Source organism: Silurus meridionalis, chromosome 12, assembly GCF_014805685.1.
Source record: "Silurus meridionalis isolate SWU-2019-XX chromosome 12, ASM1480568v1, whole genome shotgun sequence".
Taxonomy (NCBI): Eukaryota; Metazoa; Chordata; class Actinopteri; order Siluriformes; family Siluridae; genus Silurus; species Silurus meridionalis.
Window position 1 is genome coordinate 8,406,459 of NC_060895.1, and position 15,652 is coordinate 8,422,110.

General features: G+C 37.4%; 1 protein-coding gene across 1 annotated transcript in view; it reads right to left on the reverse strand.

The window, feature by feature from the left end:
- zbtb16b (zinc finger and BTB domain containing 16b) overlaps nucleotides 1-15,652 on the reverse strand; it is a 44,397-nt gene that overhangs the window by 18,189 nt on the left and 10,556 nt on the right. The window contains exons 3-4 of the mRNA XM_046862765.1: nucleotides 12,923-13,020; nucleotides 4,972-5,058 (exon numbers count right to left, since the gene is read on the reverse strand). Of these exons, the coding sequence (XP_046718721.1) occupies nucleotides 4,972-5,058; nucleotides 12,923-13,020 (185 nt within the window). The remainder of the gene's footprint in view (nucleotides 1-4,971; nucleotides 5,059-12,922; nucleotides 13,021-15,652) is intronic.

The following is a 15,652-nucleotide window of genomic DNA, read 5'->3' on the forward strand; positions in this document are numbered from 1 at the left end:
TACTTCAATGCTGGAAAAGACTACAAAGGCCCTGGCATATGATCATTTGCATCCTCTTCAAATCATTCAGTAGCCATTGTGTCCTCTGAGTGGAGGAGGAGTCATCCAGACAGAGACCTCTCTCTGCAGGAGATACATGATTCATCATAGCATTATAAAAAAACTTTAAAACCTAAACCATGCCAGCTAAATGCCTCTCACAGCTAAGCAGAGCCACCAGCTATTTCTTGAAATTATCGCCCATCTGTATATTAAACTCTATATGCCACTGTATAAAACTAATAACATGTTCAAGTCTTCAAGTTTTAAAACACATTTTAAAAACATGCTGGCATTATAGTTGGACAGTCTACAATAAATTGACCTTAGTGTATCAATGAGTGTAGGACTGTGTGTGTATGGGACCCTGTGATGGTCTAATGTCTGATCCAGGGAATATTGCCCCAGGCACTTGGAATAGACTCCAGATCCACAATCCTGACAAGGATAACGTGGTTAATGAAGACGAATGAATGAACAAATCACTATGTTGATAAATGTGTATTGTCATTGTGAAAGATTTAAAAGATTTAAGAAAATATTTATTTCATTTCTTTCTTTCTTTCATTAACAATGAATACACATTCATCAACATTAGTAATAAAGTAACATTTGTTTTTCCTTCTTTCTTTCTTTCTTTCTTTCTTTCTTTCTTTCTTTCTTTCTTTCTTTCTTTCTTTCAATTACCAATTTAATCATTCATTACCCACATTATCCCTTATAGGGCTGCAGAGCTAGAGTCTATTCTGTGAACCCAGGGCAATATATATTTTTTGTATATATGTACATAAATGGCTTATGTGTAATTTCATAATTATATTATGTAAATATATTTTCCTTCAGTTGTTTCTTTTTTATTATTTTTTTATTTCCAGTAATACTGAATGCATTGGACGAACATTTATGCAAATATGTACCGGTAATAAACAAAAACATGCAAAATAACTGCAGAATATGTTTTATATGTTAAATTCTTCATTTTTTATTTCAATTTTGCTTTGATGATAGCTTTGCACACCTTTGGCCTTCTCTCAGTCAGCCTCACAAGATAGTCACCTGGAATAATTTTTTAACAACCTTGAGGAGTTCCCAGAGGTGTTGAGTGCTTGTTGGCTGCTTTTTCTTCACTCTCTGGTCCAACTCATACCAAACTATCTCACCTAGATTTACATTGGTTGATTTTGATGGCCAGGTCATCTAAAGCAGCAATAACTCACTTTTCTTCTTGAACAAATAGCTCTTACATAACCTAGAAGTGTGTTTGGGGTCATTGTCCTGTTGGAAAACAAATTAGGTTCCCACTACCTGCAAGCCACATCGGATGGCATGTCTCTGCAAAATACTGTGGTAGCTATGCTGGTTAATTTTGCCCTCAATTTTGAAAAAAAATCACAGTGTCACCAGCAAAGCATCCTCACACCATCACACCTCCTCCTCCATGCTTCACAGTGGGAACCACACATTCAGGAATCATCTGTTCACTCTTTGTACGTCTAACAAACATGTTCCCATCCGATCAAAGGACAGTTTTCCACTGATCTAGTGTCCACTCTTTGAGCATGTCTCTTCAGTTTGCTGTTCTTCTGAGGTAATGGTTTCTTTGCCACAATTCAACCATTAAGGCCTGACTCACGTAGTCTCTTCTTAACAGTGGATGTTGAAATATGTCTGCGCTTTGAACTCTGAGAAGCTTTTATTCTAATCAGCAGGTCCTAAAGCTGGTAATTCTAATAAACTCCATAAATCCTCTGCAGCAAAGGTAGCTCTTGTCTTCCTCTTCTGGGACGTTCCTCATAAGAGCCTGTTTTATCATACCATTTGATGGTTTTTGGGATACATTTAATGTTACAATACTGTATGACATGAGATTTGACTGACCTTCATTTCCTAACGTATTGATGGACTGTCATTTCTTTTTACTTAACTGAGTGTTTCATACCATAATATGGATTTGTACAGTAGCACTAATAGGGCTATCGACTCTGCTCTCACCCTTTCCTCCACACAAGACAACTGATGGTCCAAAACAAAGTAAGAAGACATGAAATATCACAAACTAAGTCTTGACAAGTTTCTTGAGTTTGCCAAGCTGTGGTCAAAGCTAAATGTAGCTACTTTGGACAATCTGAAATATCAAAAATCTTCTGGTTTGCTTAACATTTTTTTGTTTACTACATATTTCTATATGTGTTTTTTCATAGTTTGAATGTCTTCAGTATTAATGGACAAATGTTGAAAATAATAAAAATAAAGAAAAATCACTGAAGGAGGTTAAACTCAATATAAACGTAAGTTAAAACAATTATACATAGAAAGGAAAGAGATCTTAATGTACACTTTTAGAATTTGGTATCCAGTGAGACTATGCTTTAATATTGGCATTGACAGATACCTCATTTGACCCCTCATCTCTGTGAGTGAGAGAAGCTGTTGGGCTAATCTACCCGAGTGAGGAACAGCCTGTTTAATAATTAACATGACAAGATACATTGCTCATGTTTAACCACTGTTTATTCAGTGGCCCAATTCAATGAAGTCAAGTCATGCTGCCCTAAATGTTTTTCTCCGTGGGTGATGTGATACAGCACACGTTGTGATGTAGATAAGTAAAACGAGAGACAGTGATGCCCTGGCCTGCTTTCAAGAGTGCCCGGTCCTGAGACGTTAGCTGTAGTTTTATTTTAAGACAGCCCGTAAGTAGGTCAGCTCTGAGTTTGTGACAGTGCTCTGGCAGAGTGTAAACATCGGCACATGATGTTGTTTTTCTCTGTCTGTGCTAGCACCAAAATCAGCTCTCCTGCCACCATTTTCACTCCCTCGCTCTGTTTTATAGACTAAACTTTCAAAGCTTTAGTGCGATGTTCACCTCCGGCTTTCTTGCATCATTCCTGATGGAGGTGGATAGACGAGTGTTTTATTTAGAGCTCTTCAGAAAAGAAAAAAAAAATATGTGGATCCTTAGATTGTCTCCAATTATAATAGCATTTCTAGCAGCATGTTGAAGCGGAGAAATCTCACTCAAGAACTGCAGCAGACAAAACCCTTTCCGTTAATGGCAACATATGTGTGTACCAACACAATATAGAAGTCTTTTTTAATGTGGCCTGGTGTGCTGGATCTGAAGCCAAGGTGAAACAGAGCACTTGAGGTTTCCATGTTTGGGACAGCAGATAGAAACTTCTGAGCACCACCCAATGTCCACAGGCATTAACTATTGATAAAGTGTGTGTCACAAGAGTTACAGTTACATGCCAAAGTTTTTAAAAGGGTTATCGTATTTCTCCCCATGGAGCACAGGTGATAGGTATTGCACCCTGATCTCACTGTACACATACAAACAGTCAAGGGCAAAAAAAAATAAAAGTGTTTGGGTATAAATGTCCAACTTAAAAAGTGAGCTTGTTACAAATGAAATCTCCTCTAATGCGTTAATAGTAAGGATGATTAGCTTTTCAACTTCATGCTCATAAAAAATGATGGCAGCTTGCTTTAATTAGGACTCACCCTTTATATAGCTTGAACATGTGGATCATTAGCCCGATTGAGCACTTTTATACCCAGAGAGCATATTAATTAGTGCAGTCTGGAACACCTGTAATGGCACATAGTCTACTGTCTGTCTCTCGGTACCAGCAGACTGGCTGAGCGATGCTTCTCATATAACACAGATAACTAGAGGTCAGCCCTTTAGGTTCAAGGACTATTGTAGTGCTTTGAGCATTTCACATTGTGTGTGTGTGTGTGTGTGTGTGTGTGTGTGTGTGTGTGTGTGTGTGTGTGTGTGTGTGTGTGTGTGTGTGATGTGCTTGTCTGCAAAGCTGACAAAGCTGATAACCTATTTACATAAGAAGGACAGCGTGTCACTGTACCACACACAAGCATGACCCAGAATGACCTAGGATTGATTCACCAAAATAAACAAACTTGAAAAGCACTAAAAAACAAAGAAAAAATAGATGAAGAAAAGAAAAAGGTGTCTGCATAAAAAAATAAATCCTAAAATGAATAACTAATATTTACATTTACACAATTAAAAAGAAGCATATTGATGAGCAGTGATGGAGGGCTTGGTGAGACACAGACCTTATAGTTTATGAAAGTATTTTCTTTCTATCTATGTATCTATCCATCCATCTTATGTGATGAAGTGTAAAAATTGTCTAAAGCTGTTCAAGACAACCTAATCCGCAGTGATGATTGGTTCTCATCTGACCCCAGACCAGCTGAAGATTTGAAGAATTCCAGCTCTCCTTTATCATTCAGCTCTTACTATGTGACACCAGACATTAACTTTTTGCAGAGAAGTATGTGATGTACTTAATAAAGACCATTACTTATTAATGTGCCATTACAATGATATAAGTTTACATTTTAAGTTAGAACAAAATATGTTACAGTTCATGTTATTTTTATGCAAAAGTACTCATGATGTTGCTAGCCAATCAAATTGCTAGTTACAATAGTGTTGGCTAATATACCCCACAAAGTATTTTCAGTGAGAGAAGTGAAGTAAAGGATGATGATCTCATGCACAAAGTGAGGGAAATAGTTCAAGAAAGTTTGAAAGTTTAAGTTTTAAACTTAAAACTAAACGACCTAATTTGAATGAGAGCAGATAATAGAAGAATGGAAATGTAACATAACAGACATTAGAAATTAGCAGCCGATGTAGCACACACTGGGCATTGTGGGATAATGAATAAGAAGTGGGTCACATTTTAAAAATGTGGACCACACTAGTGTTTTGATTTTGCTTATGCCCTTGATGGATAGATAAAATGAAAATGTCCAAAGCCTCAATTTACTTCCCACAGCTTTCCTTTGGACAATCTTATTTAGCATGCTTTCCTATTTCTTATCTCCTTAATGTAGGTAAATAGCATAGGTAGGCTGGTAAATCTTTAAATGTGGTGGCAGAAGGGAAATTATTACCTGTGTGTGTCTTCCGATGAGTTTCCAAGGCATCCTCTTTAGAGAACTGAGCTCCACACTGATCACACACCAGCGCTTTTGGTCCATCTACAACACAGACAATGTACCATAAATATGCCTCATATTGACAAAAGTATTGGGACATCTGACTTTTTTAGGCACATGAGGTTCTTCCCCAAAGAGTTACAAATTTAAAGGCACACAATTTCATATGATGTCTCTGTATGTGGTAACATTATATGTTCTCTTCACTTGAACTAGGAAACCCGAACCTGCGCCATCATGAAAATGCCCCTGTGCTTAAATCAAGTTGTGGTTTAATCAAGATATGGTTTACAATGGTCAAAGTGGAAGATCTTTGGTGGCCTGCTATAAAGTTTTGACCTCAACCCTATAAAACACTGTTAGATTGAATTAGAACACTGATTACAACTAGCACTTTCCAAGTTTGTAGAATTCGAGTTATATTTATATTAAGTTTAGAATCTTGCGTACCAGTGTAGTTTTATTCATTACTAGAGACTCAAAGCACTTTTGTACGTCGCTCTGGATAAGGGCATCTGCTAAATACCACAAATGTAAATGTAAATGATTGCACCCCAGGCCTCTGCACCCTACATCAGTTTCTGAATTGACTAACCAAATTCTTGCGGAACATCTTCCCAGAAGAGTGGAGGTTATTATAACAGCAAATGGAGACTAAATGTGGAATGGGATATTCAAAAAGATCAGGTGTTTTAATACATGAAGTGTTTTTGTGGAATATTTTCCCTGAAAGACAGCTTTACCACATTTCACACATCTAGCTATCTATCTGTGCTAAGTAATTAGCACACCAGTAACACAGTCAACCTGGCATTTGTGAATTCTAGACACATATTCAAATCTAAAACATTAATTAAACTTTTTCATCTTTTAATAAGAAACAAAAAAATCTTTCACAGAGCAACACTGCTGCTAATGTGCCGTCTGGCATAGTAATAAAAAATCATAGGAATAGATTAAGAAAATTAAGAAAATACATTATAATTTAGGGTCTTTCCATTTTTTTTTAGAAATTGCATGTACTTGCAAAAAAATACATTACCTACTGTTTATTTCCTGACTAAAATGTCCTATTCAAGGCTATACAGTAGCCTATATAGTGTAGACTACATTTCTTTTTGATGCATGTGCAGCCTTATATGGTTATAATGTTCAAGACTGTAAAGATGTAGATGTGTTCCCTAAACATTTTACTTTTTTTATGAAAGCATCATGCCAGTGTTACCATCTTCAGTCTGGCTGTGAACTTAACCAAGACAAAGCATGTTTATACATATGTACACCAAATAACACATATACTCACTCTAAAGCTATCTGCTTGTGAAACATCAAAAAGGTGAAACATGAGATTGTTCACCAAGATGTCAGTATTCTTTATTCAACACACACACACACACACACACACACACACACACACACACACACACACACACACACACACACATTCAAAGAGAGAGAGAGAGAAAGAGAGAGAGAGAAATCAGTAACACAAAGGCTTTTCCGAACCAGAGAAGTTGTCAGCTCTCTTTTACTTTATGTTAATTAAAGCCTACAACTAGCTGAAAACGATCAGACAGATGCACATCCTCAGGAATATGAAGCTACATCTGTGTGCATCTGCTTGCTCTGATTTATGACAGCTGCAGGTTCCCATCCTATTTCAGTGCAAAGGGTTCTTAAGAAAGTCAGAACTAAACTGCATTTGCAATAAAACATTTCATTCACCAAAAGAAATTTCAAGAGTTATTGCTTTTGCTCTACTAGTTCAGTTTATTAACTACTCTCAATCTGTAGGGTTTGGATACATAGTACTTTTAGACCTTTATCTATTAGTATGAGTGTGTTTTGCTGGAGACTACAAACCACTTGAGTTAGTTGCACTGTGGCAGCCTGAGGAAAGCCATTCACTTTTTCTGCTGTAGGTGTTAAAACGTTTGTTTGTTCTGAGCTAAAATGTGATTTTTTTTTGCTATATCTCAACCTGAAATGTTCTGGCAAAGAAAGTGCCCCAAACAATGTATGTAAGATTCTGTGCCTACATCTCTATTTATATCCAAAACTTGAAAAAAATTGTTGTACTGTTCATAATATTTTTTTACATTATATATTTAGTTATTTCAACTTTTCTGTGATATGATAGAGCAGGGGCATTACAGACATTTGATTACAAGCTGAATTTATTCCATATCATTATGCCATGTGACTGTCCAAAAACCTAATAAAATCTTAGATAACTTAGATAAAACATTTTCAAGAAATGTTGGCATTAGACTGAATACATTTTTAACTGTGTTTGCAGAAAGGTCAAGTTTAGTTCAATGAAACAAAACTATTAAACAGGAAATTCTACAATAAGTTAAATATCTTTGCTTTCTTACATGAATATGTGAAAGTACATGACGAAAAAAATATATCTTGGTCACGAAAAATGTATACATAATTCGGGTTTAATGTCTTCCAGCAGCTTTGTGTCAACCACTCCACACATTAAAGCATCTGCAAAAAGCCGTAAATGTAAAAGCACTTCATATCTTATTGTCGTCACTGTAGGCTCATAATATAATGTACAGCTCCACACCCTTGTGCCATGTACACTGCAACTCATTTGACTCACAGCTATGTAAGGATTGGGTTTTAAATGTAGTGAAAGAAATCTGGTGCAATCTAATAATGATGTGTCTCATTCTCTCAAACCTGCATGTGCTGTAGAGGGGTCTATTAAAAGATGTCCCAGACACCTGTAGCATTGGCCTAGTCTACCACACAAACAGTGAAGTAGGCCATGAAATATCCCTAATTTTAAGAATGTGGTGTGTTCCGCTGAATCAAGCACACCGCAAGTGTGTTCTTTATTGGGCTGTGGGAGTCTGTGAAAACCCGTGTGAATGCAAAAAGACCATATTTTGCTTCACAAATGAATGCTTATTCAACCATGGTTTTGGTTGTAGTGTGAGACTTTGGTATGAGATAAACAGCAAGGCTCACATGGCCAAATGCACAATTCAGATCACAGAATTGCAGAAACGGATATAGTTCTGCTTCGTCGTGTGAATCAATACTAATGGCTCCTCATCATTATAGATTAGTGTGGCATCTTTACGGGTTTAGACAACATTTTAATTACAGAGGGGAAAAAAATTGAAGTAAATCTTCATGAAGAGTTCTGTCTAATACCCATAGTCAACTCCTTCAGTAGTGAGAAACAGCACAAAGGCAATTCAAATAGGGACTTCCACCATCTCCAATCCTGCCCAGCAGCATCCCACTAACTTTCATCAAAAACAAAGTCAATAGAATCTGAATCTATAATGACCCGAAGCTTGTCAAGTATCTAATTTCACTGAGCTGCTTCTAAATAGCTTTATTATGAGTCATTAAAACACCCACAAGCTTGAGGAAGCCAGCCAGCTAGTGCCTAAATTTAGCCTCCCATCCACATTCCCTTTTACATTTCATTCTTGTGCTTCTGCCTCCAGGAAAAAAAAAAAAAAGGCGCAAACCACAGCTGCATGTGTGCTTTTCAACTCCTCACAAACAACAAGCAAAACATACTCAGCTTGAACTGTGGATGTTCCCTTTTCACCAGCGTATTAATAACTTAAACGGCCCTGGCACAAACGGAGCTGTGTGCGACTGAACCTGCTGTAATTTCGCAAACAAAAGAAGGACGCGTATATCTGCATACACGTGGCACGCAATACTCCTGTTTGGACTCATACACATTCTCACATGTTTTTGCCCCACCCTGTTCCCTGAAGTGATTAAGCAATTCCAAAATAAAACAGGCTTCTGTAAACAACGCACAGTGCACTACTGTCCATAAAAAAGACAAAAATCCCCCAAAGCACCTTCCAGACTTGGGTGCAATCACCTTCCATCAAAACACTTTGTCTGGTGTGAAAAAATAGCAGTTTGGCATGTGCTGAATACCAAATCAGGCCACAGGAGAAAGCTGCTACTTGAAAATCACCAGGATTTAGAGACGGTAAATCTGAATAGTGCACCAAGAATGGAAAAGTTTTCAGGGATAAGATTACTACTTAGTTTTACAAACATAATTAACGTGTGACATTTCGGCCACTTTGAGAAAATAATAAGGATTCTGAAGCATTAAAATCTTATTATAGTATACCTTTTAGATTTATATAGCTATTGCACAATAATTGCATTGGCTAAAACAGCATGAGTAACTTTTGGCTCTGAAATAATCATAACCCCACTGCCTCATTATCCACAAACTTCTATCCTGTTTTTATCTTGACACACACAAAACAAAGAGTTGCCAGGGTGCAAATAAGTGAAAGTTTGACTCTATTTTGAATGTGAAGCAAACAAATTAGTTTAAAAGAACCATCTGTCTTTAAGTAACACCACACATTTAAAGGGGTCATTTGAAATAACAGCAGCCTCCTATTCTCTCTCAAGGAATATTATTTTGAGGAGAAAATAACTCGCCACATAATACCATAATACGGAGCAATTAATTTAATAATGAAATTCTGAGAAGCCAGCAGCAGCATTGCAAAAAAAAAGATTTCTCAAAGAAATATAAATATATATGTATGCCAGTGGCAGGCGGTCGGGGCGAGCAAAGCCTTCTCTGCTGGCCTAAACACTATCAGAAGCACTGACTTATATTTACAACCTAAATTGCAATATTTGTTCCATAAAATTGTATTAATTTATTCCCAACAGTTTATTCTCTTCAAATCGTAGCGTTTCTATTGGCTGCACTGCTTTGGTGCATGTATGTGGCTGTTAGATTTTTTTGGTCCAATCAGATTTCAGCCTCTATGTGCTGCCATGTCAATCTAATCTGCCCAGGGCCTTCAAAGTCTGTACTGCTGGCTCTTTTACCATAGTCTCCTTAAGAATTAGCTCTGTTTCTTTAAACAATCAGATTTCATATTCGCCTCACAGGGCCAGCTAGCTGGCCCAGAATAGCGTCAGCATTTTTCTGTCCTCTGATTAGTTGGTCAGAGGGAAACTGTTACAGCCAAATTCGACATCGTGAAGAGAGGTCAGCCAACCCTGAAGCTAGCTAGCTTGTCTCAGCCGGGAAAGGGTTTGTTCACCACTTCCAGACCAGTGAATATGAGCGGTACCACTGGTTTACAGCCTCTGAGGGGCGGTGCAAATTATGAGTCTGTATCTCTGGTGAGTAGGTTGCATTTTATTTACATTTTTATGTTTTTGTCATGTTATTAGACAAATATTGATTCTGAACTGCTCCAGATGATGTAGGTGGCACAGTTGCGGTTGTAGTGTAGGTTTGGAGTCTTAACTGGTTTTCTTGCTTTAGTAAAATGGTATTCACCCTCCATATGTGAAATGCTTCTCTCTTTGTAATGCCACGCATTGTTTTTGTATAGCATTGATGGTTTCTAGAAATTGCGACGTGATGGTGGTATTAAGAGATGGTAAGATTAAGTCCTCACTGAAGGCCCAGGTACCAAATGCACGGCCCACCGCTGATGTACACATAAAACTATTAAAGCCAAAATTTTTGTTTCTTATATAAACACATTTAAACTAAATTCTAGAATAAATCTTTTATATTAGAGATTCAATACTTGAGCATACTTTTCCACCTTCTATTTCAGCTGTTAGTTATAGTGACTGAGATTTTTTTTCTTGACTTTTTAGGCCCTCTGTGTATTGTATAATCCATAGATCCATATCTTTATTTTATACGTTTCAGACCTGCACATCACTGCAGTCCTTGTTTTGTGATAAAGGACCAATGGCCAGTTAATTAAAAACAGATGGAGACCGGCATGGGAACACAAAGTGACACATCTTTTAACATATCCATTTAATATTCTTGGCGTGTACACATACGCTGATCCATTGCATCATGCTGTAGCAGCACTCAGCCAAACCCACTGTTATCAAGTGAAGCAATTCTCAGAAGGCCTGCTGTCCCCTTTTCTGTCTTTTTGTTTTTCCCCTCCCGCTTTCTGGTTTTGTTTTTGTATACTTAAGCCTCCTCCTCCTCCTCCTCCACTCTCCACCTTCCTCCTGCTTCAGTTCTAATGCCGTTTCGGAGAGCAGTGGCTTGGAGAGCACTCAAGTTTGATTAATTTAGGGATTTGGGTACAGTATGTTCCTGGACACACATCTGCGAGCAATCATAAACGCGGCGGAATGCTGGCAGAACATCCAGACCTGCAGGCAGCTGATGATGTCATCAGAGCGAGGGAAGAACTGGCGTACCGCCAACGATCTCAAAGCAACAGTGCTCCCTCAGACAGCCAGACAGATAGAGAGAGAAAGAGCAAGAAATGGGAGGGGACGTGGAAACTCACAGAGAGATCTTAGACTGGAATTCTGACAGCAAATTCCTCACATATTTCTAATTCTTTGCAGTAATGCACTTATGGTGTACATGGGCAGGTGCAAGAGGTAAATAAACTGTCATATTTTAGGGAAACAGAACAAATCTAATTAGAAAATATCACAAATGGCTAAAAACAAAAGTGTTGGGCCTGACAAGAATATTAAAAAAGTAGGCTTGCAAGTGAACAGGAAGAATGTGCATTGAATCCAGTCTTTGAGGCTGTCCTATAAGATCCTTCAACAAAATAATATTAAGCACAATAAACTTCTTCTTCTTCCTCTTATTTCTGTAGCTCTCATTAGGGGTCGTCACAGCAGATCATCCGTCTCCATACTACTCAGTCCTCTAAATCTGCCTCTTTCAAACCAACTACCTGCATGTGCTGCTTTACCACATCCATGAATCTCATTTTTGGCCTTCCTCTTTTCCTCCTTCTCAGCATCGTCAGCTCTGCTACCTCCAGCTCCAGCCTCCTGTCTTTTATTTAATGCCACAGTCTCTAAACCTTACAACATTGCAGGTTTCACCACAGTCCTATAAACTTTCCCTTTCACTCTCACAGATATCCTTCTATCACAAATCACTCCTGCCACTCTTCTCCACCCACTCCACCCAGCCTGCAGTCTTCCTTTCACTTCTCTAACACACTCTCCATTACTTTGCACTGTTGACCCCAAGTACCTAAACTCCTCCACTTTTTCCACCTCTTCTCCCTGCAACCACACCGCTCCTCTGCCCTCCCTCTTATTCACAAACATGTACTCTGTCTTACTCCTACTGACTTTCATTCCCCTTCTCTCCAGCGTGTACCTCCACCTTTCCAGGCACTTCTCAACCTGCTCCCTACTCTCACCACAAATCTCAATATCATCTGCAAACATCATAGTCCACAGAGACTCCTGTCTAAACTCATCCATCAACCTGTCCATCACCAGTGGAAACAGGAAAGGGCTCAGAGCCGATCCTTGATGCAATTTAACCTTCACCTTAAACCAGTCTGTCGTTCCTACTGCACACTTCACTGCTGTCAGACTTTCCTCATACCTGTCCTGCACCACCCTCAAATACTTCTGACACACCTGACTTCCTCATAAAATACCAATAAAAATACAAATAATTATTAACAATAATAAGCACAATAAACAATTTCAATAAATGTAATTTCACACAGTCTGATGCAATTCACTAAAAGAATGAATTATGAATTTATATATATATATATTCATGTACATTTTTTTCGATTTATTTAATAAAATAAAAAGATCCAACATTTATTTTTGTTTGAATCTGTGCCAGTTGCGTTACTTGGGCTTCTGCCAATTTCTCAATGAACAAACCAGTGGAGGTTTACCAGAAATGAAGGTGGATGGAACTGACCAGTGACTAATACAGTACATGCCACCAGTGTGATCAAAGTGCAAGGTTCTATCTTGTGTAAATACTTTACAGTATTGGGAACTACAGAAAACTAAAGCACACATCTAACAGCTGGTCATTTGATGATGGAGATTGGGAATGTTAATATTAGTATCATTATAATTTATTATACATAATCATGATCTGTACCTGAGTGTGACAGCATGTGCATCCTCAGCCGTAAGCTATCCAAAAAGTGTTTTCCGCAGAACTCACAGCCAAAGGTTTTCATGTCACTATGCAGTTTCCTGTGGAAAGAAGAAAAAAACAAGACATTTTGCCTTACAGTCGCTGTAGTAATATTATTGGGAAAGCATTCAGAGGCAAACATGCTCAGAAGGACACAAATTCCTTAAATGTATGTATATGAGCACACTGTAGAAATGTAATAGATGATTTGAATGAAAATGAATTATTTGTAGCTACTGAGTTCATGCTGAAGCTTGTTGTTTACAAACGACTTGTCTGTGAAATATGTTTGGAATAGTACTTGAGCTTTAAACTATAGCAAACGGAGCGTCAAGGTTTGCATTAATCACTGGAACGGCAAATTGAGACTGAAATGTCTATGCAATTTAGCATGTTTACAGTAGATATTTTGGTATTTGTCTTCTTGCAGAAAGAACCTTAAAGCAAAATGTATGTCTCAAAGAAGTAAATGCCTAGGAGGCAAAATAAAATAAACATTCTATCACATAGATTATTACATTCTTCTAAGAAAGTTGCTCTATTGTGAAGACTGTGAGAATTACCAGCAAGTCAATGCAATGTTTCAAATATGCCTGTAACTGCATAAATGATTTTCACAATCAAAATATTAGTAAGACATTTTCTCAAATATAGGCAATTTTCATTTATATAACTAATTCACTATAGTTTTCTGAGTGAGGGGGGTGGGTGGCTGATTGTGTAACACTCTTCCCTGTCAATCTCAGAAACAATAGCCAATTGTGTCTGTAAACTCATGCATGCAAAAGATAGCAGTTAGGGGTTTCCTCCGAGTGTCGCATTGTTGAACTGTGACATAGCATCAGCGGTAACTGATGCCTGGAAAAATGCATTGGGTGGCTTTACATTTCTTAAAAAAAGGACATGTTAGTCTTCACACTTCCTACTTTGAAGCTTTCATCTGATAGGTTAGAACTGTTTATATGTATTTATATATAAATACCAGGTAAATCCCTGTGAATTAGCTTGCAATAAAAAGGATTGCATATTTCAATAAATGCATTTATATAAGCATGCATGTATCAATATTAATAAAGTAATATATAAAATATTTTATCTGCCTTGCAGCCAGCACGGATAATTTGATAATTTTGTTCCTGAAAATTTGTTTCAATTACATATGCCTGTTCACCTGCACAACATCTACATATAAAATGTGACTTGATAAAGCTACAACTTAACCCATGGAGAAATGGATTCCTCCACGGCCATCTTTGCAGCCTAATAAAGTATTAACCATCCAAACAGAGTGACTTGATGGTTTGAGAGGAATAGCGAGATTTATGAAAAATTAAACACATGCTTTAGAGTGAGCCTGAACAAATATGTACAGTCCATTTTAATAGAGTGGCTACAGCTTCGGAAGCCTGTAAAGAAAAACAACACCAGGTCTATGTTCATGTCCAGACAATTTCAAATCTGCCTCATTTGTTCAAATATTTGTTTCCAATTGAATGTGTTTAATGCTGCTGAAATCCTCGGTAGCATGGTCTGTTTATCTGAGTCATGCTATACATATCAATGACTTGCCACCCCCCTACTGCAGCCCTTTAATATGAATTCCAGCCACACACCCAGACACACTGCAGGCGCGTGCGCCACATATCCGAGCAGCAGGCTGTGGCCGTAACCTTTATTCTTGCTAGATTATTAGTGCCATATAATCAGTAGCCCCAGACCACTGACAGACATGCACAGCATGCAGTAATGTGACAAAACTCCCTTTGTTTCTAAAAAAAAATAAAAATTACTATTACTCAGCCCAGGTAGACAATGACTTGAAGCAATTAGTAGAACCTAAGCATATGTAATTAACAAATTAATATTTAGTTCTTAAAATGTCACCTTTTTTATACACTCTGGCTACCAATTACTACTTCTTATGTACATTGCCAGTCAAAGGGGTTTTCAACACCTTGATGTTTTTGTGGTTTATTACACTTTAATCCCTTTTATTGGCACGGCCCAAACTTAATATTACAAGATAACAAAATGTAACTCTGATTAACTGGTTGTTCTCAGATCCAAACAAGACTCAGAATGAGTGCTTTATTAAAGGTAGACCCATTTAAAGGGCAAACCTGTGAAGCCTACAGATGAAATACTTATAGACAGTGCTAGTATTAACTTTAAAGCAAAATCTGTAGTGTGACTAAAAAACACCTATTAGACAAAATAGCCTCTTGCCTGATGGCCTGATTTATAATGTTATTAATATTTTTTTCTACATTTACTAAACATTATAAATCAAACCATTACAGGAACAACTCTTAAATATTGTAAAATATCCAAAAGATTTGATTGCCATTGACTGTGTTACAAAGTAGTTTGTTTGACACTTCCACTTATAAACAATTTCTAAACAGCCACCCAGAGCACAGCAGTTTAAAGGCTTAGAAAAACTCTGCAAGGGTCAGCTTAAGCAAAATACATCTAATGCCAGTTAATCAATGTTCAAAAACACAGACAGATACCACTTGTGCACAGCATCCTGGGCAGAAACCAATTCTACTTCTATATATTTTTCACTCAGCACTAGTCATTAAAAAACTACAATGAAGGGTCAGTTACCTGGAATGGAGATCCACAAATGCTGCTAAAATATTATTTAAATTAAAAAAAACAATCCAAGTGTAAATGTAAGAAGGAGAG